Source organism: Camelus bactrianus, chromosome X, assembly GCF_048773025.1.
Source record: "Camelus bactrianus isolate YW-2024 breed Bactrian camel chromosome X, ASM4877302v1, whole genome shotgun sequence".
Classification (NCBI taxonomy): Eukaryota; Metazoa; Chordata; class Mammalia; order Artiodactyla; family Camelidae; genus Camelus; species Camelus bactrianus.
The window spans coordinates 12,423,724-12,446,576 of record NC_133575.1 but is presented as its reverse complement, the minus strand read 5'-3'; the positions used below and the strand labels follow the sequence as shown (position 1 = coordinate 12,446,576).

Below are 22,853 nucleotides of genomic sequence, written 5' to 3'. Positions count from 1 at the left end.
CTCGGCTGAGCACCGGCAGGCAGACCTGCGCACCGAATTCTCCAGATTACTGGGTCTAAAAATACCTGAAGGTGGTCATTTGAGCACTTAACATGGCTAAGCGCTGTCTGAAACACTCTCCTTTATGAAAGGCAGGTATTTTTCTTATTTTTAACAAGGAAGGCACAGAAAGGCTGAACCACTTGTCCTCAGTCACACACTATTCGATGCAACCAGGGCCTGACCCCAGACAGCGCACCCCAGTCCCTCACCGCCACCCATACGGTGCCACCGCCCGCCCACCCCCCTCCTAAAACACCTCCAAGGGGACTATGCCAAGTAAAATAAGGATAGATGGATTGATATGTATGTGTGTGTGTGTGTGTGTGTATATGTATATACATCTTGGTTCTTAGTTTAAGACCAAGGATATCGCTTTTCTCCATGCAGGCAGCAAAATCGAACAGAAGCCAAATAGGTTTGGTTGAGGAAGAAATAATTCAGTGGGAGTGTTACTGAGAAAAAAGTAGAAACACTGATATGTATATGTATTTATATACATCAACCAACCAAAATATGTAGTTACTAAAATTTCCAAGAACACAGAGCTTTGGGAAAAGGGTGTGTGTGTGTTGGGGTGGGGTGGGGTGTAATCACCTGAAGTAAAGAAAACAAAAGACACAACAAACGAAAAAGAAACCACTTTATTTCTAACAACAAATTGTATTTAATAGAGGAATTAACTTTAATAAGGACAGAATCTTAAGAGCCTAGAAATCGCTAGCTACGTGGGGTACTACTGAGGGCAAAATGACTACATGTGATGCCACTGGAGGATCAGAAAGGATAAACAAAGACAGTACCATAATGACATGAACTCGTCCAAGTAGTGACTGTGCTTAAAAGAGCCTCTTATATGGAGGCGCTCGGTGGTAGAGTGTATGCTTAGCATGCAGGAGGTCCTGGGTTCGATCCCCAGTACCTCCATTTAAACAAATAGAAATAAATAAACAAACCTAATTACCCCCTCCAAATGGCCTGGGGGGAAAAAAGTCTCTTACATAAATTCCCTTTTAGGTAATGCTGCACTAAAAATACGCAAATACCTTTTCCATTTCCTGCCGGAAGGTTGTAAACAGTTCATTGCTTTTTGCCATGGTAGTCTGGAATTCTTCAAACTTATCCATATAAAGAGAAAGCTATGGAAAACAAGTATGAAATATTTTGAGTTCTAGGTAAATGATTTCAAATCCCAAATTTTTAAAAACAACATAACATGGTTGAACAATTACTTGGTGTAAGTGACAGAAATAAAAACAGACGCGCACTCAATCCTCAACATCAGACAGACATCAATGGCTGCAGTTTTAATATCCCACTGAAATGCACTGAAACAGGAAGTTTTGTTGACCTTACCATCTTTAGATGTGTTTAAAATATACAAATATTTATTAGCTCCATTCCACCAATTTTCATAAAACCAGGAGGACAAGGAATAGCTGTAAATTTCATACAACTAATCTTTTATGAACTACACTCTCTCCTTATATCTGAAAAACTATCCCTGGAAAATGATCATTTTTTTTGGAATACCACCTGCACCGTTCTTAGCTTGATACTCAGGATATCTCTTTCCTGAACATAGGCAGGAAAATGAAACAGAAGCCAAAGAATTGGCTTGGTTGGGGGAGAAAGAATTCAGTGGGAGTAGTTAGGAGAAAAAAGCTAAAAAAGGTAGAAACTGATTTTTCTTTTAACTCTCACCCTCAAAGAACTGTTATTCTAACTGGGAAAATAATGCTACTCGACAAGGGAAGCAGTAGACTATGGAGGCACACTCTTCTCCCCAGGAAGAGTTCAGAGAAGCCAGGGGACAAGGGGAGGCGCAGTGCGGCTGAGGACGGAATGGTGGCTGGGCTAAGTCTCTAGCGCAGGCTGAATTATTTCACTTTAGACCAAGAGGGAACCCTCAGGACCCATCTAGCGTAACTACATTATTTCAGGATGAGGAAACGGGCCCAGAGGAAGAAAGCGCTTTGCTGAAGATCACACAATGCGTATCAAGAAAGCAGAGGAGAATAAAAGATCACCAGAGGCCAAGAAACAGCATGAGCGCCGTGCTGCTGTGGCTTTCAGCAGTGCTGTAAGGGGAGCAGCCAACAGCAGCAGCCACATGGGCGGGGCGAGGAAGAGAGGAAGCAGCTCCCCGCAAGGTCAGGCGGGCCAGGGTCCGGGGAGATGCAGACCTGACGTTCCCAGTGATGAGAGGCGGGGATGCCGGTAAGACAGCCAAAGCACAAGCTGGCAGAAAGGTGAGGCCGGGGGACAAGGACCAAGAGAAACGTAGGGACAAAGCGAAGAGTGCAGAGGATTTCGCAGAGGATTTCGGAAGGATGGCGGGTCTCAGGCAGCTGGAGGGAGCCGCTGTGGCACATGAAGAAGATCAGAAGTTAGGGCCGTCTTAGTGTGGTCTGTTTTTATCAAAGATGGAACATGCGGGTGTACTGTCCCATCAGAGTTCAGTGTGGCCCACACGGGGCAGTTAGTAAGTGGCAACTACCACCTTGGACTTACGTACCTAGATTACAAAACAGTGGTCAAAACACACCAATAAGAGTAAGAGATCATCAACAAAGCCTGGCAACAGACTCGGTAGGAGCAAAGAATGAGATCAACTCTTGGAAGAGACAGACACATTGTGGAAGCAGGAAAAGGAAGAGGTGGCAACAAAAGAAACAAACTAATGATCAGATGACATAACTCAGAGTGACACCAATCACAGACAACAGAAGTTGCACTGGTACCAGTACAACAGCACGGGAGCTGCCTGTGACCCCAGAGGAAGAGCCTCTGGTGCCTTGCACTGGAGAGTTAGCCGTGACCCTCGATGTAAGGCCATCCTCCGAAGCCATATATAGATTGTGTGTACTTTCCCACATGGATTCTCTTTTCCATTTATATGGATGGCTGAATTTATAAGGCTAATAAGGGGCTCACATTTCCTAGAAGCATTTAAGCACGATAACTTATGGTGGAAAGTTCAAAAGATTTCTTGAATTTTCACTCTAAGTTAGACTAGCTTTATAGGAAATGAGTATCACCACACTGTAAAGTGTGCCCAAAGACCAAAAGCACTCATAAAGATTTAGGCCAGTCTACATTTTAGAACTATAAATTTAGAGTCCTCACATCAAAGAAACTTATTACATAATAATCTTTTTAAATGAGCAATACTTTTTTCAACAGAATGTTATCTAGTTAAGTTTTTCTGAAACAGGGAGAATTATAGGTACAAATGCCTAATTTTCATCTGTCCATAAAGACATGGAAAGTCTTTACACAAGGCGCCCACAGAGAAAGACTGCATCAGAACAAACCTAAGGGCAGGGGGGCAACAAAGAAAAGCCTAGGCCCAAATGGCTTCAGCGGCAAATTTTAACAAACATTTAAAGAAGGCCTAAGACCAATTCTTAAATTCTTCCAAAAAATTGAGGAGACAGGAGCATTCCCAAACTAATTTTACAAGGCCAGTATTGCCCTGATACCAAAGCCAGAAAAAGACACTAGAAGAAAATCACAGGCCAACATCCCTGATGAATATAGATGCAAAAATTCTCAACAAAGTATCAGCAAACTGAATTCAACAACACATTAAAAAAAAAATCACATGCCATGATTAAATGGGATTCATCTTGGGAAGCAAGGATGGTTCAGCATAGGGTCAACCAACAAATGTAATACACCACATGAAAAGAACAGAATGAGACAAAAATCCCAAGATCATTTCAACAGATGTAGAAGAAACATTTGCTAAAATTCATTATCGATTCAGGATAAAAACAAATTGGGTATTGAAGGAACATACTTCAATATAATAAAGGTCATATATGAGAGACCCACAGCTAATAACATGTTCTACAGTGAAAGGGTGGAAGCTTTCCCTCTAAGAGCAGGAACAAAACAAGGGTGCCCACTCTCACCACTTCTATTTAACACAATACTGGAATTTGTAACCTGAGCAATTAGATAAGAAAAAAAAAAGAAACAGCATCCAAATCAGAAAGGAAGAAGTAACACAGTCTGTTTGCTGATGACATGACTTTATATAGAGAAAATCCTGAAGAATGCACTAAAAACTGTTACAACAAATTCAGTAAGTTTTCAGGATACGATAATCAACATACGGAAATCAGTTGTGTTTCTATACACTAACAACAAAATATTTAAAAAATAAAATAATCCTATTTACAACAGCATCAAAAACAATAAAATACTGAGGAATAAATTTAACCAAGGAAATGAAAGATCTATACACTGAAAACTATGACTCTGATGAAAGAAACTGAAGATGACAAAAATAAGTGGAAAGATAGCCTGTGTTCATGGATTAGAAGAATCAATATTTAACTTATGGTGAAAAAGACTATGAAAAAGAATATATTTATGTCCATGTATGACTGAAGCATTGTGCTGTACACCAGAAATCGACACACTGCAAACTGACTATACTTTGATAAAAATATATATACAAAAAAAGAATTAATATTGTTAAAAATATCCACACTAGCCAAAGCCATCTACATATTGAATGCAATCTCTATCAAAATTCCAATGGCATTTTCCACAGAAATAGAACAAATAATCCTAGAAATGGTATGAAACCACAAAAGAGCTCAAATAGCCAAAGCAACCTGGAGAAAGAACACAGCTGGAAGTATTATGCTCCCTGATTTCTAACTTTATTACAAACCAAAACAATAGGTTACTGGCACAGAAGCAGAGACACAGACCAACAGGACAGAAACAAACCCATACAAATATGGTCAACTAGTATTTGCCAAGGGAGCCAAGCATATTGAACGAGGAAGGACAGTCTCTTCAATAAAAGTTGTTGGGAAAATTGAATAACCAAGTGCAGAAGACTAGCACTGGACTGCTATCTTACACCACTCACAAAAATTAACTTGAAATAGATTAAGGACTTAAACTTGAGACCTGAAACTATAAAACTCCCAGAAGCAAACATAGGTAAAAAGTTCCCTGACAGTGGTCTTGGCAATGAATTTTTGGATATGACACCAAAAATACAAGTAACAAAAGCAAAAATCAACAAGTAGGACTACATTGAACTAAAATGCGTCTGCACACACAAAAAAACAATAATCAATAAAATGAAAGGCAACCTATGGAATAGGAGAAAATATCTGTAGACAATATATCCAATAAAGGGTTAATATCCAAAAAATATAAGGAACTCACACAACTCAACAGCAAAAAAACAAAAATCCAATTTAAAAACTGGCAGAGAAGGGGTAGGGTATAGCTCAAGTGGTATAGCACATGCTTGGCATGCATGAGGTCCTGGGTTCAATCCCCAGTACCTCCTCTAAGAATAAATAAATAAACCTAATTACCTCCCCCAACCAAAAATAAAATAAAATAAAAACTGGCAGAGACCTCCTATCAGGATGTCTTTAATAAAAAAAAGACAAGAGATAGCAAGTGCTGGTGAGGATGTGGAGAAATGGGAACACTTGTGTAGTGTTGGTGGGAATGTAGATCAGTGCAGTTACTATGGAAAACAGTATAAAGGCTCCTCAAAAAATCAAAAATAGAACTACCATATGATTCAGCAATCTCACTTCTGGGTATAAATCCAAAGAAAATGAAAAACAGGATATCAAAGAGCTATCTGCACCCCCACCTTCACTGTAGCATTATTCACAACAGCCAAGACAGGGGAACAACTTAAGTATCCGCTGACAGAAGAATGGATAAAGAAAATGTGGTTTTTATACACAACGGAATCTTATTCAGCCATTAAAAAATAAGTAAATCTTGCCATCTGTGAAAACACGGATGGATGTTGAGGCATTATGCTAAGTGAAATAAGTGAGACACAAAAAGACGAGTACTAAATACTGTATGATCTCACCTACATTTAGAATGTAAAAAAGCCAAACTCACAGAAACAGAGAGCAGAATGGTGGTTGACAGGGGTGGAGGGTGGGGAGAAAGGGGGAGGAGCTGGTCGAAGGGTGCACGCTTTCATTTATAACATGAACAAGTTACAGGGATGGAAAGTGCAGCATGGCGACTACAGTTAACGATACTGTCTAGTATACTTAAAAAAAAAAAAAAGGAAGGAAGAAAAGTCAGGAGTCCCCCATTAAGGTGGACACCACCCCCACAGCTCTACCGAGGAGTGGCTGCATGGTCAATAGGCAGTTTTTAAAATAGGTTACATGCTCATAGTGCAAAATTCTATAGATTTTTGGTTACACGATATGAAATTGCCTTTTTGTAGGTCAAGTAAGTCAGGTATCAGCAGTTTCATTTGGTTCATCTTATACAAAAGAACTAAAATCTGAAGGTTTATCAGTTTTTCTTTAGTTGGAAATCAGCTGACACATGTGGGAAGAGAGGGAGGGAGGAAGTATGTGGGATACTGGAGGAGGGTTCTGCAGATCACAGGACCAGCTGTTCCACCTGCCTGGTTCCTGGGACGCGGGGCTTGGGGTGCTACAACCAGGAAAGTCCTGGGCAAATCGGGGTGAGGTGATCACCCTAAATGGAGAAGAAAATTCCAAGAGGGACAGGAGATCTACTCTCAGGTCTGCTGGCAACAAGCAAAAGCATCCAAGAGGAGATTCACGGTATGTATCAAATGAACCACAGATTTTTTTTCTTACAAATTCTACTACCCCTGCTGTCAAGTTACCTGCTGTTTTAGTTGTACTTCTTGCTGTTTCATTTGTTCATATTTGTGTCTCGATTCTGTTGCTTCTTTTAATAACTAGAAAACAGAAACATTCTGGCAAAATACTGATAGTAATTACAAATAAGACTACAATGTCCAACCACCAGTTAGGCTTAATCCTTCCACTCATTAAGAATCATGAGTCTATAAATGAAACACTCCATCACATCAATTGCCAATTACCCATCTCTTTGATCTGTTCCATTGTCAACACGTAAGAATGTAGGAATAATCTTTTATTGCTTAGAAAAAGTACCCTGGAGGCCTAATAGTTTTATAAAACTTAGGGTTAAATTGTTGTGTTTTAGGTGAAAATAATTAGAAGTCTAGTATTAGCAGAAAACATGGCTAGGAATCTTAACGTTATCTGGGTGATTTAGAAAGCCCCTGTACCCCATGAGAGGCAAGACAAGGCAGGGTGAAAGGTTACAGAGCAAAGCGATGATTTCTGGTTTCTGATCACTTTTTAAAGTGGGGGTAAAGGAAGGGGAACTTCCATTTATATACTCGAGTCTAGGAAAATTACACAGTGAAGTTGTAGAGCAGGCAGCTGTGAAATGCAGTCCCTGAAGTAAAATGTCACACTTAGTCCAGTAAGTATTGAGAAGTCCTTAAAACCAACCAGAAATATGTGTGTTGTGCATTCGTGTGTGGTTATATATGAAATTTATATTCCAACTTGGGAAACGACAACTGTCTCCTCAGTTACGCACAGGATGGTGCCGTCACATCATGTGGAAGGACCACGTGTGCAAAAAATGTCTCTCTTAACCCTAGACTCACACTCAGCATGGTATGTTCACGTCACCAGGGCTGCTCAGGAACCAAGTCTTCATACAGGCTCACCTCGGGGCCTAGGTTACTCAAGTGAAAAGTGGATGCAACAGTCCGCATTATCATAGTCATTTCTGACTTTCACTATGTTTTTGGTTAAGCAGGTAGAGTTAAATTTGCACGTGTTAAATATACATACCCAACGAGATCCCACTGTGTTCACAATTATTGACAGGAAAGATAACCTGAGCACACATTCTGGGAACAATGCTGAGTTATTAGGGTATAGAGAATTCTGCTAAAATTTTATCAGAAAATTATACCAGAGTGAACAAATAATTTCTCTAGTTTTGAGTTACTTGTTTGAAAACAAAGTGTAACAGAATGTAGTAGATTTATCTTTGGAAAGCTCAATATTAAACTGAATTCCCAGATTTAATATGCTAAATACTGGTATAATTCTTTAATTTGGTGACCACTACACCAGTCCAGTGTATCTTTTGTATATAAAGTTAAATAGAAATAAAACACTAATGCTTTCACACACACACACACCCCCTTCACAATCTAGAGCGAAAAAACCAATTAGCACAACCCAGGGCTACATCAAATGTAGAGTAAGTTTAAACGCTTTAGACGGCACTGGCCGTTCTTTTGGCGATAATTCTTTTTTTAAGAGACAGCACTTACAAACTCTCTCTCTCTTTGATGTTTTTCATCAGCTTCTTTTATCAGCTGTGTCGTCTGCTGAAGCTTGGCGTCCACAAGCTGTTGCTGCAGTTCCTTATGTTTAAACACTTTATCAATGTGCTGGGGAAAGTAAAGTGTCTTCCGTCACTTAACAAAAAAAGGGACATAATGACGAGGAAACAACACAAGTTACGAGACCTGGCTCATGACCCTGCTTTTCGTGCCGATCCCACGAGAGCTGGTTACAGCAGCTGTCTGTCCGTCTGCAGCAGCTCACAGACCCTGGGCCCTACCCCCAGAGGTGAGCCCTCAGCGCCTCAGCAGCTGGGCTCGTATCTCCTATTTCTGCCCAAAGGTGAAAATGAAGCTCAAACTTTATCGAGATAAAGATGGATAAGGAGATCAAACCGTGAAACCCATCCACCATACACATAATTCCTGAATACTTTTTTCTCTCCATTAAATTCCCCTAAATTTCTCAGTTGGAGGCAGCACACTGTGACGGTAGGAATGGCCCCGGGCAACGTCCCCCCTTGCTGAACCTCAGTCCACTCACCCCTGGGCGGGGAACCACACCTGCACCGCACAACTGCACAAGCCAATGCAATGGTCACACTATGGAAGGTGCTTGGGGCTGGGCGCTTATCAGATACTTGGTAAAAGGCCATTATTACCTCCAAGTGAAATTGTTAAGCAGTCATTTATGTACAATAAAGACATCAGAACATCCCTTCTCAAAATCAGAAAGAGTAACTCCTCCTGATCAAAGAAAAAACATTCAATAATATTCAAAATGAATCATATGCACAAGTAATGTGATTTAAGCATATATCTTTCAAATTTTCTGTATCTATAATGTAGCAGACTGTCATATGTAAACAACAAACTAAAAGAATAACTTTAAGAAAATTGACTGCTTTATAATCTAATAGAAAATGTATTCATTAGGACAAAACAAAGTTTCTTCAACAAACACACTGTTAATAATAAAAGAGAGAGAAAAGGAAATCTTTATGTTGGAGACTCCCTATCACATAGTGAAACAGATGGGCCTAAATTGCATCTCGATTTAAATAGATTTTTTCATTTTTTTGAGGAAACAAAAATTTAAACAATGACCAGATATTTAATATTATTATTAATTTTTAGGTGTGAAAATGGTATTGTGGTCATGTCTGAAAATGAACCCTTCTTTTGACGTACACCCTCAAATACATATGAATGGACCGACACCTTGGATTTGCTTCAGAATAACCCAGGGGAAGGTGATGTGAATATAGCTGAAAATACGGTTTCATCTGCTGAAGCCAGGTGATTACTTTTCTTTGTGATTTTCCATAATAAGAAGTTAAAAAAAAAAGCAAGAAGAAGCAGAGAATGATAAAAAGAAAATCTTTTAAGAAACAACTAGTTTTTAAAAGGCTATATATAAAAGTCTAAATTAATATAATCTCAATTTTGGCTTGAAAACTGGGTAAAATATCCCAGAGATGCCATAACCTTTTTAAAAACATTATTTCAATCTATCTGTGTAAAGGATACAATACACATAAAAGAACATTTTACAAACTTAAAAGGCAGGGAGATGCATCATTTAAAAAAACCTAACCTCTTCTAATTCTGCCTATTTGACCTCTAAAAGGTAAGAACCTTGAAAAGCACATTAGCACTTATTTGTTTCTAATCTAGACACCATGTCCAGACGTCCTAGCTTGTAAAAGTCTTTGTTGGAAGCCAATGGCCAACGTGAGCAGCCACAGATCCTTCCAGTAAACTTACTTCAATGGCTGGATGAGGGTTTAGAAATAGGTTCTTTTTTTTCTCCCAAATAGTATAAAACTCCCACTTTTTCCGGAAAAAAAAATCTGAGCCAGAGTTGTGATGCAATGGTAGTCTAGACTGTACAGACTATCATAGTTTTCTGAGATATGGGGTATTTTGGGGCCAAATATTTATTCATTATTAGTCTAGATAAAGGGGAAAAAATCTCTGCTAAAATCATAATTTTCCAGCATCACGTGGAAGACCAGTAGTGCTTAACATGCCTCCAAGAAACTGCCTCACACACCCAAATCCACTGACTCCTGGGCCATCAAGTGATGATCCCAAAGAATCTTGTCCACGAGGAGGCTGAGCCTTTCCTACCCAATGCCCCGCTCCCACTGCGCATGCACACAACTTCGACAACACCTGCGACAAGAGCAGTGGAGGGAGAAGTCCTCGCTAATGATGAGAAGCCGCCTAAACAGGCAAATGCCGCTACCTCCTCCCGCAGCGCATACTGCTCGATGAGCTTCTTCAGCTTTTCTCCCAGCTCAATGTTCTCCTGGCGGAGCTTGGCGTTGTGTATGTCATGTTGTTCCAGCTGCGCCTGGATTTCATTCAAAGTGATTTGGAAGTGTGCAGTGGCTTCTTTCCGTCTTTCTTCCTCCTCTCGTGCCTGTTGCATGTTTTCTTCCTTATTACCCAAAATAACTTCTGTTAATGGTGCAGACCTACAGATGAGACACTCACAAAAGATGCTCCCACTATGGGGGTTCATTTACGGCTGCCCAGAAGTGCTGCTTCTGACCTAGAATTCCTTCCCTTTATCTGTGACCAGAAGGCTCTCATTTAAAAGCCGGCAGGTTCTCCCAAGTAGATAATCAGAGAGATGCAGACTACCCGGCTCTAAAATACTGCTACGTGGCCACCTAAAATCAGACCAGGAAGGAGCTTCCCCCTCCCCCCCAGCACTGGCTTCCTCCACGCTGGGTTCCCAAATGCCCTCCCCCTCACTGGTTCCTCAGGGCAGGATCTGAAATCAGCCTGAAGAGAGCGATTCCTTCTTGCACCTTACTTTCTAAGTCTCACCTTTTATTCCCTAGAGAGCAAGGGACAAGAGGAATCTGCAGCTTAAAAGCTGACTTCCACCTCTTGCTAGGATACAAGTGTTAAGAGAGCTTTACAAGCCTAAACAGTCTCAGTCCAATCAAAATGTTGACATGCTGTGGGAAACAAATACCACTTATCTGAATGAGTATCAAAATCCAAGGACTCAAAAGCAAAGAAAAACCAACAGCTCCCATGTCAGGTGAAGGCCCACCTCCCGAGGGCCCCTGTGTTCTGGGCCTGGGGCCGCTGCCCCAGCCAGGGAGGCTGCTGAGCCTTCCTGCTCAGTCACAATCGGACGGAAACCGAACACGAAGACAGGCCGTGTCTCCGCTCTTCTCCCTTCTTCCCCTGTTGGTACCAATTAATCCTGCTCCCTCTTCTTTTAATCAGCCAAAGTGTAAGTGCTCTTCTAAAAGTATCTGGCAGTGGGGGAACCGGACAGGCAGGGGCAGCTGGCAGCGTAGCCTACTAAGAGACCCTGAGGAGCTCAGCGTGGGTTTCTCTTCCCAGACCCCTTTCCCACTGGGCTTCACGTCCACTTTTCACACATGCTAATTAACTACCTCAGTACTCAGCAGGAAACTGGCAACTTTGAGCTTTCTAAGCCATGGCCCCAAGTGGGAAAGCTGTGGTCTCAACATCACCCTCATCTGGGTTCCCCATGAGCAGGTATGAGGTGTGTTAAGAAGCATCAGGCCCAAACAAAATCAAAAAATGGGCAGAAGACCTAAACAGACCTCTCCCCAGTGAAGACATCCAGATGGTCAATAGGCACATGAAAACATGCTCAATATTGCTAATTATCAGAGAAATGCAAATCAAAACTACAATGAGGTATCACCTCACACCAATCAGAATAGCCATCATTAAAAAGTCCATAAATGCTGGAGAGGGTGTGGAGAAAAGGGAACCTTCCTACACCATTGGTGGGGCTGTAATTTGGTAAAGCCACTATGAAAAACAATATGGAGATTCCTTAAAAAACTAAAAAAAGTTACCATGTGATCCAGCAATCCCACTCCTGGGCATATAACCAGAGAAGATTCTAACTTGAAAAGATACATGCACTCCAATGTTCACAGCAGCACTATTTACAATAGGCAAGACATGGAAGTAACCTAAATGTCCATCAACAGATGACTGAATGAAGATGATGTGTATGTACACACACACAATGGAACACAACTCAGCCATAAAAAAGAATGAAATAATACCATTTGCAGCAACATGGACGTACCTAGAGATTATCATACTAAGTAAAGTAAGTCAGACAGAGAAAGACAAATATATGATATCACTTATATATGTGGAATCTAAAAAAAAAAGACAAACAGACTTATTTACAAAACCGAAGCGGACTCACAGACATAGAAAACAAACTTATGGTTACCAAAGGGGAAGAGGGGGAATTAGGACTTTGTGATTTGCAGATACAAACTGCTATGTATAAAACAGACAAAGTCCTACTGTGTAATAATAGCACAGGGAACTATATTCAATAGCTTGTAATAACCTATAATGAAAAAGAATATGAAAAGAAATATATGTATGTATAACTGAACCACTGTGCTGTACACCAGAAACTAACACAACACTGCAAATCAACTATACTCCAATTAAAAAAAAAGCATCACGTCAAGCAAAATAGAAAGGTGGCACACCTGTCTCCAAGTAGAGACAAGAATTGATTTGAAATAGGTACACAGTGACTAAATTAAGCTAAGTCAGTCCCTCCTGAAAAAGAGAAAAAGGAACCAACGAACCTTTAATGTCTTGTTGTGACGCTGAAGTTCCCTGCAAAGAGACTCGAGTTTGCTTCTTGCCAAGATAGCCTTGCTGTGTTCACTCTGCAAGTGAACTTTCTCTTTCACGATCTGGGCTTGCTTCTTCTGCAGAATCTTCATTTGCTTCTGAACATTCCTGCTCTCTTCCAGCTAAAATTAGTAAGCACTTTACATTTAGGAAGTACAGTGAAAACCTTTGCATTATGGCTGGAAGAATTATAGTGAGAACTATGGAACACATTTTCAAAAACCAAATACAGTACTGTAGTGTAATATCTTATTTAAATGGTTTTAAGCCATGCTACCCTGCCAACCTCTTTTCCATTGGGATAGGAAAGCAAGCAAATAATTTAGGGCAGAAAAAAACAATTTTAATTTCTATGCTCCTTTCAAAAATAAAATAATATGATGTTTTGGAAAACTTTTTAGGAATCAGCATCATCAAATTTTGCTTTCCTGAAAAACATACACAAGCTACTTTATCGAAACAATCCTATCCTCTAAATTAGAACTTAATAAGCAGCCCTCAGGATTCTTGGCTAGTGAGACAGGGATCACTGCAATGGTTAAGTCTGGAGCAAATGCATCCATTTCAAGGTTAAATCAACACTAACAGATAAGATGGCAGCCTTACTGACCTTTTACTGAAGGAAATGATGCTGAGTCACAATCTCCAGAGCAAGAGTGACACCTGGTGGCCTATCAAAACATACCAAGAATCCTTACAGACAATATGCTTTCAGCTATTAAGAACATCTTTATGGAAATTCCTGCCAGAAACATGGTTTTGTTTTCGTAAAATACTCTTGTAAAGTCATCTTACTCTGGACCGTGGGCTGCAGGATCTGCACACACAATCAGTAACTCGACGGGGGGAGGGCTGGAACTGCCCCGGCCCTCCCCAATTCGAGGTAACCACAGTCCTGAATCCTGGGTTCACTAGGCCTTTGTTCTCCTCTGTACTTTTTGTCATCTGTGGGTGGTCCTAAAAGAAACCGTTTTGGTTTTAGTTGTTCTGACTTTATTGTGGCTACTGCAATTGAGAAACCACATTTTTTCTTTTCTTTAAACGAATTCAAGCTTCAATAGCCACACGTGGCTCGTGGTTCTATTGGGGACAGCACAGCTGCAGATGACATCACTAAGACTCATCCAGGCTGTCTGCATGCAGCCAGAGCAGGGGACAGCACACCTTTTCTGTAAATGGCCAGAAAGTACATAGTTGAGGCTTTGCAGACCCCATCCAGTGTTGGTTGTCTTCTAAGCAACACTTGAAAGACATAAACCCATTCTTAGCTTGGGGGCAGTACAAAAACAGGCCTTGCTGGCTTTGACCCAAAGGTTGTATACTATTCCACTTAAAAATTATATACTGCACACAACACACTTTGTTGACCCAGTCTCTTGTCAGTGGGCATTTGGGTTGTTTCCAGGTTCTACTGCTCACAGCGGCTCGAACGTTCTCACAAATGCTTCCTGGTATACACCTCTCCCATCAGCGATTTGTAAGAGATCATGCAGACACACAGCCTCTCCAAAACTCCATACAATCACAATTGTTTATTTATGCCACTACAATGGGCATGAAACAGTATCTCACTGTGGTGCTGATTTGCATTTCCCTGATCATCAATAAGGTCGAACATCTCCCTGTATGTTTAGGTACCTTTATGTTAAGATGCATCATGGATGTTGTTCCACTTCTATGAAATGCCTCTTACGTGTCTCTTGCTCGCTTTCCCATCGGGGTGTTTGTCATTTTCATACTTGTTTGTAGGTGTTTCTTAGATATTCTTGACACTAAACCTTTTGTTGGTTATTATTTGTTGGAAATATGGTTTCCCCAGTTTGTAACGTGTCTTCTCACTTCCTTCTAAAGTGTCTTTCGACGAACAGAAAGTCTTAACTTCAACATAGCCAATGTCTGCAATCTTTTCTGATAATGCTTTTTGTGTTGTAAGAAATCCTTCTCTTAATCGAAGTTTGGAAAAATAGTCACCTGTTACTATACTTAGACAAATCTAAATGATATCTAAAATTTCACTTAGGTTCTTAATCCATTTGGAATTAGTCATTGTGCATGGTGTCTAAGAATCTAATTTCATTTTTCCATTAGGATATTCACTTTTTAAGCTCTATTGGTAATTCTCCCCTAAATGCAACCACAGATTCCATAAAATGCTCTTCAAAATCCCCAAGGGGTGTTTTTTCCCCATGGAATTAATAAGTTGAATCTAAAATTTTATAGAGAGTAAAGAGGAATGAATAACAAAGATACTTGTGATGAAATGAGAAGGATACACTTACCCAATCAGATATCAAAGTTTATTATTATACTATACTAATCTACACAAACTAAGGAATGGGAAAGAACAGCACCATAACGTGCTTAAGGACCATTTTACAGGCCTAATGGTACCCACACTTAGCAAGTGAAATGCGCCATAAACCCATGCCATATGGCAAATGTGGCAGCCACAAGACCCCCGAGTGGACCATCCTGACTGCAGCGCAGGCACCACTCCACCCGCTCTACAGGACTTTTCTATGTGTCTGAGCCACAAGCACAGTGATGTCAGATGATGCTGTCACAAAACAGACAGAGCAGTGACGGCAAAAGGGAAGTTTTCTGAATAATCCTTGGGAAAAGGCTATTACCCTGATGGCCTCACTGCTATGTAACCTATATACTCTACCTTTTAAAAGAAATGAGTGTGGTTTCAAGAAAGAAGGCTTATAACATTTTCTGAAACAGTAACTATTTCATCCTCCACATGTTCAGCACAAATCTAAATTGAAGAGATGATACTCACTAAGCAAGTCTTCAATGTGTCACATCTTATAAAATGAATGTAGCAATTACTACTGGTGCTGAAAAATAACCATACCCACCCCCCACACCAACAAAACACCCTAGACCCTTGCTACTTGGCGTGTGATCCAAGGGCTGACAGCATCACCACCAGCCTGACCTGAGAGCTTGTTAAAATGCAGACTCTCAGGCCCCAACCCAGACCCAGTGAATCACAATGTGCCCTTGAACAGAAGTTCCAGTATCTGTGTGTCTAAGAATGTCTGCCCAAGGCGACTACCCGCCCCTTCTCCTCATCCATGTGTCACAACACTGCCTGCTATGGTCACAACACTGGGTCAAGTAGCTCACCCCCTACACTACTTTTTTCTTTTACTCTTTTCTCCATTTTTTCCTTTTTCCTTTTTAGTTTTGTTCTTCTTCTCCCACCACTTCTCACATGATTCTCCTCATGTGGATGAAACCAATAGGAACTCTCTTCCACGGCCAATGGAAGAGTTCCTTTCCCAAGCCAGCAATCTGACCTCGTTGTGTTTTTTGCCATCTTTGTGTTTGTGACTGTCCTAGGCCGTTTTCACTGATGCACAGGATTTCCTGTAGCTCTGAATGGAAGGTGCCAGACTGCTGAATGCCAGCCAAGTGGGGGTCTACATGGACCCCTTTATAAACTGAGGGGAAGGAACTGTAATTCTTCGAATAATAAATAAAACAATTCATTTTCAAAGCTGGTCACTGACAAAAAAGCTAGTGCTTATGACATGGAATAACAGCTTCAACAACAGATGACAATGCATAAAAACTGTCCATGATAATTCACCTAAGTATTTCACAAAAGACATTGATTTAGCATATTAGAACCACTTATTCTAAAAGTTTCCCACAACCCTTACTTCAAAGGGTCCTATGACTTTCCCATTCTTCTACTTAAATAGGATGGCAGTGTTTCCATACGGACAACTGCTTTCCTAATTTTAAAAACAGAATTAACGCTACTTGAAATAACACAGGTCTGGAACAAATGAGGTCAATTTCTTTGGAAGATGGAAAAAGGAATGCCTGACACATGGCAAATGCTAAATCAGTATTTCCCAAGACACAGTATTGTTTTAGTAAACTATTTCATCGAACTCACAACTTCAATCACAATGGTTAGAGCCTTTATCTCTAGAATTCCCTTGGGAAAATTTAAATACAGGAACCACCACACTCCAACTGACTGGCATCTAAAGATACAACATAGGAATGAAAAGGCTGAGTGAGAAATAGTCTAAGACTGAGTTTTAGAAAATCTATGCCGTATCTTAGCATTATAATGCTCTCTATATAGATCACCTTATAAAATGAAGTCATATAAGCAACAAAAAGCCCCAAGAAATCAGATTCTCCTCTTCAATTCTGGAGTAAAATATAATTTTACATTTAAAGCTATATTGGGGGGATGGTATAGCTCAGTGATAGAGTGCATGCTTAGCATGCACGAGGTCCTGGGTTCAATCCCCAGTCCTTCCACTAAAATAAGTAAATAAATAAACCTAATTACGTCCCCCCATCAAAAAAATTTTTTTAATTAAAAAAAAGCTATATCAAAATCATATTTTAAAAAGCTTATCAAGCACATACACATTTAGCTCTATTTTATATGGACCTCACTCCCTTGATTTAATACTCACAAGATCAGCATATTTCTTACAGAGAGCTGCCAGCTTCTCTTCTGGAGTTGAAAGGGTGTTTAGGGCTTGCATCAATAATAAAACTTCTTTTCCTGATGATTAACAAAATAAGAAATAAGTCCGGAAGAAGAAAGATCAAATCTAATCTGTAAATGCTTCACTTCTGTGTTCTGATATCCACAGTAAAATAATTTGCGCCTATAACTAGAAATAAAGACATTTACTAGCTAAATTAAGAAAGCTATTTTTAAAATCTGGATCAGCAGGCACCCCTTCCTCCCCACCCCCAACTCCAAATTTCTTCAGTCACTAACACTGTCGAGCTATTTGTAAAAAAAACTCTTGCTGAAAGCTTAAAAACTCCCTTGCTTAACTACTGATATCTAAGTTAAGACAAGGGCAAGTTACAAAGGGCAGAATATTTTTAAAAGCTTCCTCCTGACCAAGTACGAATATAGAAGGAAATTCAAAGGGAGTTTCAGTTGGTACCCTCTGCCTATCTAAGACACACACAACCACTTGTGACACATATCTTTTCCTTTGAGCAATTTAAATAACTTCTGATGACTGAGTAGGCATATTCTGCCTGTTAACCAATTTAGTGTTGGGGGGAGGATGTCAAAATGGCTCTTCCCTTGGGGAAAGTATTTTAAGGACTCTGGCAGGGAGAAGCAGGTGGCTGGAATAGGAAGGGACAAATGGTGTTTCAAAATAAGTGACAATAATGTTTTACTTCTTAAGCGAGGTGGTAGGTACCATTTTTACTGTTTTAAATGTTCACTCTTTATGAAGGATACTTCATTACAAATACATACATTAAAATGACTTTAGTATATGGTGTACAGACTGCTATGAGGAAAATCAGCAGGCTGACTTCAAAATAGAATCCTTTTCTATCCAGAGAAAACTTTAGTAACAAAGCTTCTCATTCAGCCCAAGACCAGTAAGAATTTTAAAAGAGATGACTAAACATGATATGATTAAAAATAACTGTAATATGACCTGCAATTATTATGAAGATTTTTAAACTCACACGCTACTTAGTTTCTTCTGAAATATAATTCACTACCATAAAATTCACCCTTAAAGTGTATAATTAAGTAAGTATATTCACAAAGTTATACAACTATTACCACTGTCTAATTTCAAAACATTTTCATCACCTCAAAAAGAAACTCCATACCCGTGAACAGTCACCCTGCTCCCTGCTCCAGGCTCCTGGCAACCACTATTCTACTTGCTGCTTCCATGGATTTGCCAATTCTGAACACTTCGTATGAAGTGGAATTACCTAATTTATGGCCTTTTGTGTCTGGTTTATTTCACTTTGCATAATATTTTCAAGGTTCACCTACTATGACTCATTACTTCACTCCTTTTCATGGCTGAATAATATTCCATTGTACAGACCAACCACATCTTGTTTATCCATTCATCACCTGATGGGTAACTGCATTGTTTCGACTTTTTTGGCTACCATGAACAATGCTGCCCCAGGCACTTGTGGACACGTTTTCAACCTCTCTGAGTACATAATGAGATGTGGAACTGCTGGCTCACATGGAAACATTATTTGTAACTTTTTAAGACTCCATCTGCTTTTACACATTTAATTGGGGCTGGTAATTTTGAAGAAATCTGTCTTGTTTGTAAGGAATTAAAATTATTTTTCATATTTCTATGAATGTTTAAGTTTTCCAAGTTGACAGAAAATGGATTTAATAAGAAGGATCATTCCAACTCAGCATACAGAAAACCAAACAAATTAAGCACTGTTAACCTTAGATATAATAAGTATAAAAAACTTAGAGGCAAACATAAGCTTAAAATAAAAGGGGAATTCAGATTTCATAATGAGATTTAACATATCACATTCTTAGTCCTAAATCTCCAACAGAGCAGGACAAAGAAAACATACCCTTGAAAACCAGTCTTAACCCACTTTCTGCACTATAGATAACATGTCGTCTCTAAAGTTTTGTGACTAGTTTCAAAATGGAATGATACATAGTTTTCACAGTAAATTTTGGTCAGACTACATTAAAGATGCAAACAAGGCAAGTCAGATACTACTTCTGTCACTTTGACCCCAGATTTTTTCAAGAAAGCCAATTCTTGATTACTGAGAAAGAAATCGCTTTCTGCGCTGCTACCCTGGCCCCCCGCTCTTCACTGCAACAGACAGGCCAACTGCCCCACTGAGGACAACACATGTAGTAGCTGGACAACATCTCCCTCAACACTGGCCATTTTATAATCACGTGTGCTGCAGAAAAGACAAGTCAAATGAGCAAGGTGTGAAACGTCCAACCCCTGAGCAGAGGTTGTTACCTAAGGTTTTCTCTTTGTTCCTGTTGCACTCTGAATCCTGCCGACCATCGGGGGGGTCTGTTCGAGCCTCTTGCCCGGGAATTTCCTCCCTTGCCTCCTGTGTGCAGTACGCTGGGCTCACCAAACTCCTGCTCTTTGTTAGAAAGTCACTGCTCACATCCTCTTCTAATGAGTGTTTGTTACTTGTGCCACCGCAGTTTGCATCCTGATGTTGAAGAATATCATTTGACTGAGAGTTACGCAACATATCTGCCTTCACCCCTAGCCCGCACATTCCAGCTTCTTCCATTGTGCCAATCACAAACTAGAGGGAAAGGGAGGAGAAAATAGATGGAAAGGGGGTTAAGTCAAATGTAATCAATCTTCACAATCAATCGCACACCATAGGTTGACAACTTTTTTTCTTAGTTTGTAAAATCTATGTAAACATGCGGGTCTCTAAGTTTCACTGAGAGGTGACCTAACTGTAAAGAAGAAGAAAATTAAAGTTAAAACAAATCACACAACTAAGCAGTACCAAAGGAAGAAAGAAATGCCATTTAGTTATACACCTAAACTTATTTCAAAAAAAAAAAAGTATCAAGTTGTGTTAGTGCCTGGCCAATAAAAAATAAACTTATTTCCCTATAAAAATTCACCACTTAAAATAATTAGCATCTTAAAAGGCACAAAATTACCCTAATGAACATTAATCATTCTAGTCTCATCCTCAGGGAGATGGGATGGCAGAGCTGGCTCCCAAGCTGTCTAGCAGAAACCCATGTTCCTCCAATATCCCATGGAGCTGGTACCACCGGACGACATCGTGGGACTCCCACGTCAAGTTCCGGCTGATAAAATGTGAGCTGAAGTGGTGACCTTCTCTTGGGTAATGAAACTTTTATTCTTTAAAGCACACATTCTTTCTCCACCATCTGGTCTTCACTCTGGCTGGATGCAAAGGTCTCCGAGCATCTAAGAACTGGCAGAGCCACAGGAGGAAAGCAGCCTGAGCCCTAAATCTCACATACACATAGAAGGAAAGCTGCCCTTCTACCACTCACACTGGACTCTTAGATGACTAAGAAAATTAATTTCTCTCACGTTAAGCCACAGACATTTTGAGATTTGTATTTTAAGCAGCTCTCACTGCCCTAACAAATATAGAAAGTAGGCATGGGAGAGACAGCTTCATTCTAGTATTTTATTCTCGAATCAGTAATTTAACTTTACTTTCTCTTCTACCATATCATTAACCCATTCATTTGAGGGGGTGTTTTCCCCCTTGTTAACACTACTTGGCCATATGATGGGGAGCAAATTTAAATTCTGTACATTTTCTCTCTGTATGAAAGAGGGCCTCTTCCTTTTTTGAATAATACAACTGAAGGGGAGGTGGCTAATACCTTTCTCTTATCACAAGTGGACAAAAGCTATTTTACAAAGTTAATAGGAGAACAGAGACTTATTACTTCAAGTTGTTCAACTGAAGAACTGAAAATAATCTGAAGTATCCAAGTAGCAGGTAATGGAGAGGTTAAGAGAACTAAATCCTTATCTTGTACATCTAATGCTGATAAATCAAGTACTGCACTTTTGGAAGAACAAACTGGTGCAGCCACTTTTAAAAACTCTTTCGCAATATGGACACCTTCCAACCCAGTTAATTCTACTCCTAGGATTTTACCCGAGTAGGTACGGGTGTGCAGCCAAAGGCCAAGAATGTTTAAAGCAGCACTATTTGTAATTGCCCCCAAACAAAATCAACCCAAATTTCTCTCAACAGAAGAATGGGTACACCATAGTATGTTCATGCCATCCAGCACTGAGAATGGACTAGAGGCAGCGTCACAGATGAGTCTCAGAGAATGCTGTCAGGAAGCTGCCAGAAGAATGCATAATGCAGGAAACCATTTACATATAAAGTTCAAAAATGGGCAAAGCTAATTGATAGTAGTAGAAATCAAGACAGTGTTTACTTTGAGGGGAAGGGTCCTCTAGGGGGCTTGGTAATATTCCATAGTTCTTAACCTGGATGGGGTAACAAAGATGTTCACTTTGTGAAAATTCATTAAGCCTAAACCTTTATGGTTTGTATACTTTTCTGAATATGTATTTTACTTTGATAAGGTTTATTTTTAAAGCTGCAATTTATATGAAGAGTTATGAAGAACTGAACCAGAAATATTTTTCTCTGGGGAGAGAGATTAGAGATGTGCTGCTTTTCAAGACGTTTTAAAAATAATGTACATGTAATATTTTCATTTCTTAAAAAAAACAATGCATTAAGGAGAAATGGGTTTAGAATTACGGTTTGATGTTTCACTCTTAAATTCTTTCCGAAAATTTAAAAATTCTCTTCCATATGTAATGCATTCCATAGAGCAGCGTCTCTCAAATGTAATCCAGAGGTATTAGGTCTACAAAAATTTCATAACAAGGTTTTAGGAAACGTCTTTTGTTAAATTTCATTACTGCAGAAACTTCTTAAAGCCATTAATATGCCCAAATAACATATTACAGAACTATTAATATCATACCAAATGCAAAATGATCATTTTAACACTGTATTATAGATATAACTACTAGTTCCACATCTATTTTATATCAAATATTAAACTGTCACATCCTCGTTGGGCATGGATAATGTTAACAGAAACCCTTTACACAAAAGCAATACAGAGAAAACGGAGAAAAAAACTCCAAGTACTATTAATACCATCTTCCCCAATTTCTAAAAGATAATTTTTAAACCTATTCCCTGAAAACCATTAGCCTAAGAACAGGGCTACAAAACCACAACGCTGGCTTTAAATACTGATGGAAGTCTGTTAAAAGATAATTAAAATGGAAGATTGCTTATCTCTAACACGTAACAGAATTTCTCAGAAGCAGAATGATAATAAAGCTCACATAATACCAGAAAACATGGTGTCAAGCCACATCAAAAGTCTAATGAGCAAGCAATTTGTTGGAAGGGGAAGCATAAATAATTTTCACTAAGGAAAAGCTGAGGTCTCTCCCAAGATCAATTTTAGTAAGAAAGCTACCTGAGATTGGAATTGGTTAATTTCCAGTTTTCCAGTTCTATTGGTGATTTTTCATAACATCTTTTGAGATATAATTCACATACCATACAATTCTCTGGTTTTCAGTGTATTCACAAAGTTGTGCAACCATCCTCACAATCAACTGTACAA

The 22,853-nt window shown here is 39.5% G+C and overlaps 1 protein-coding gene across 4 annotated transcripts in view; it reads right to left on the bottom strand.

Annotated features, from left to right (window-relative positions):
- The window catches only part of TXLNG (taxilin gamma), a 46,567-nt gene that overhangs the window by 4,773 nt on the left and 18,941 nt on the right, over nucleotides 1-22,853 (bottom strand). For 2 of the 4 annotated variants that reach the window (XR_006724710.2, XM_010954566.3), the window contains exons 2-8: nucleotides 19,675-19,978; nucleotides 17,344-17,435; nucleotides 12,841-13,011; nucleotides 10,467-10,661; nucleotides 8,204-8,323; nucleotides 6,701-6,775; nucleotides 1,086-1,178 (exon numbers count right to left, since the gene is read on the bottom strand). Coding sequence is in view for 3 of the 4 variants with exons in the window: in XM_010954566.3 (XP_010952868.3) it covers nucleotides 1,086-1,178; nucleotides 6,701-6,775; nucleotides 8,204-8,323; nucleotides 10,467-10,661; nucleotides 12,841-13,011; nucleotides 17,344-17,435; nucleotides 19,675-19,978 (1,050 nt within the window). In the remaining variant the exon portion in view is untranslated. The remainder of the gene's footprint in view (nucleotides 1-1,085; nucleotides 1,179-6,700; nucleotides 6,776-8,203; nucleotides 8,324-10,466; nucleotides 10,662-12,840; nucleotides 13,012-17,343; nucleotides 17,436-19,674; nucleotides 19,979-22,853) is intronic. The other 2 variants (XM_074359471.1, XM_045516336.2) reach the window with 2 other exon arrangements.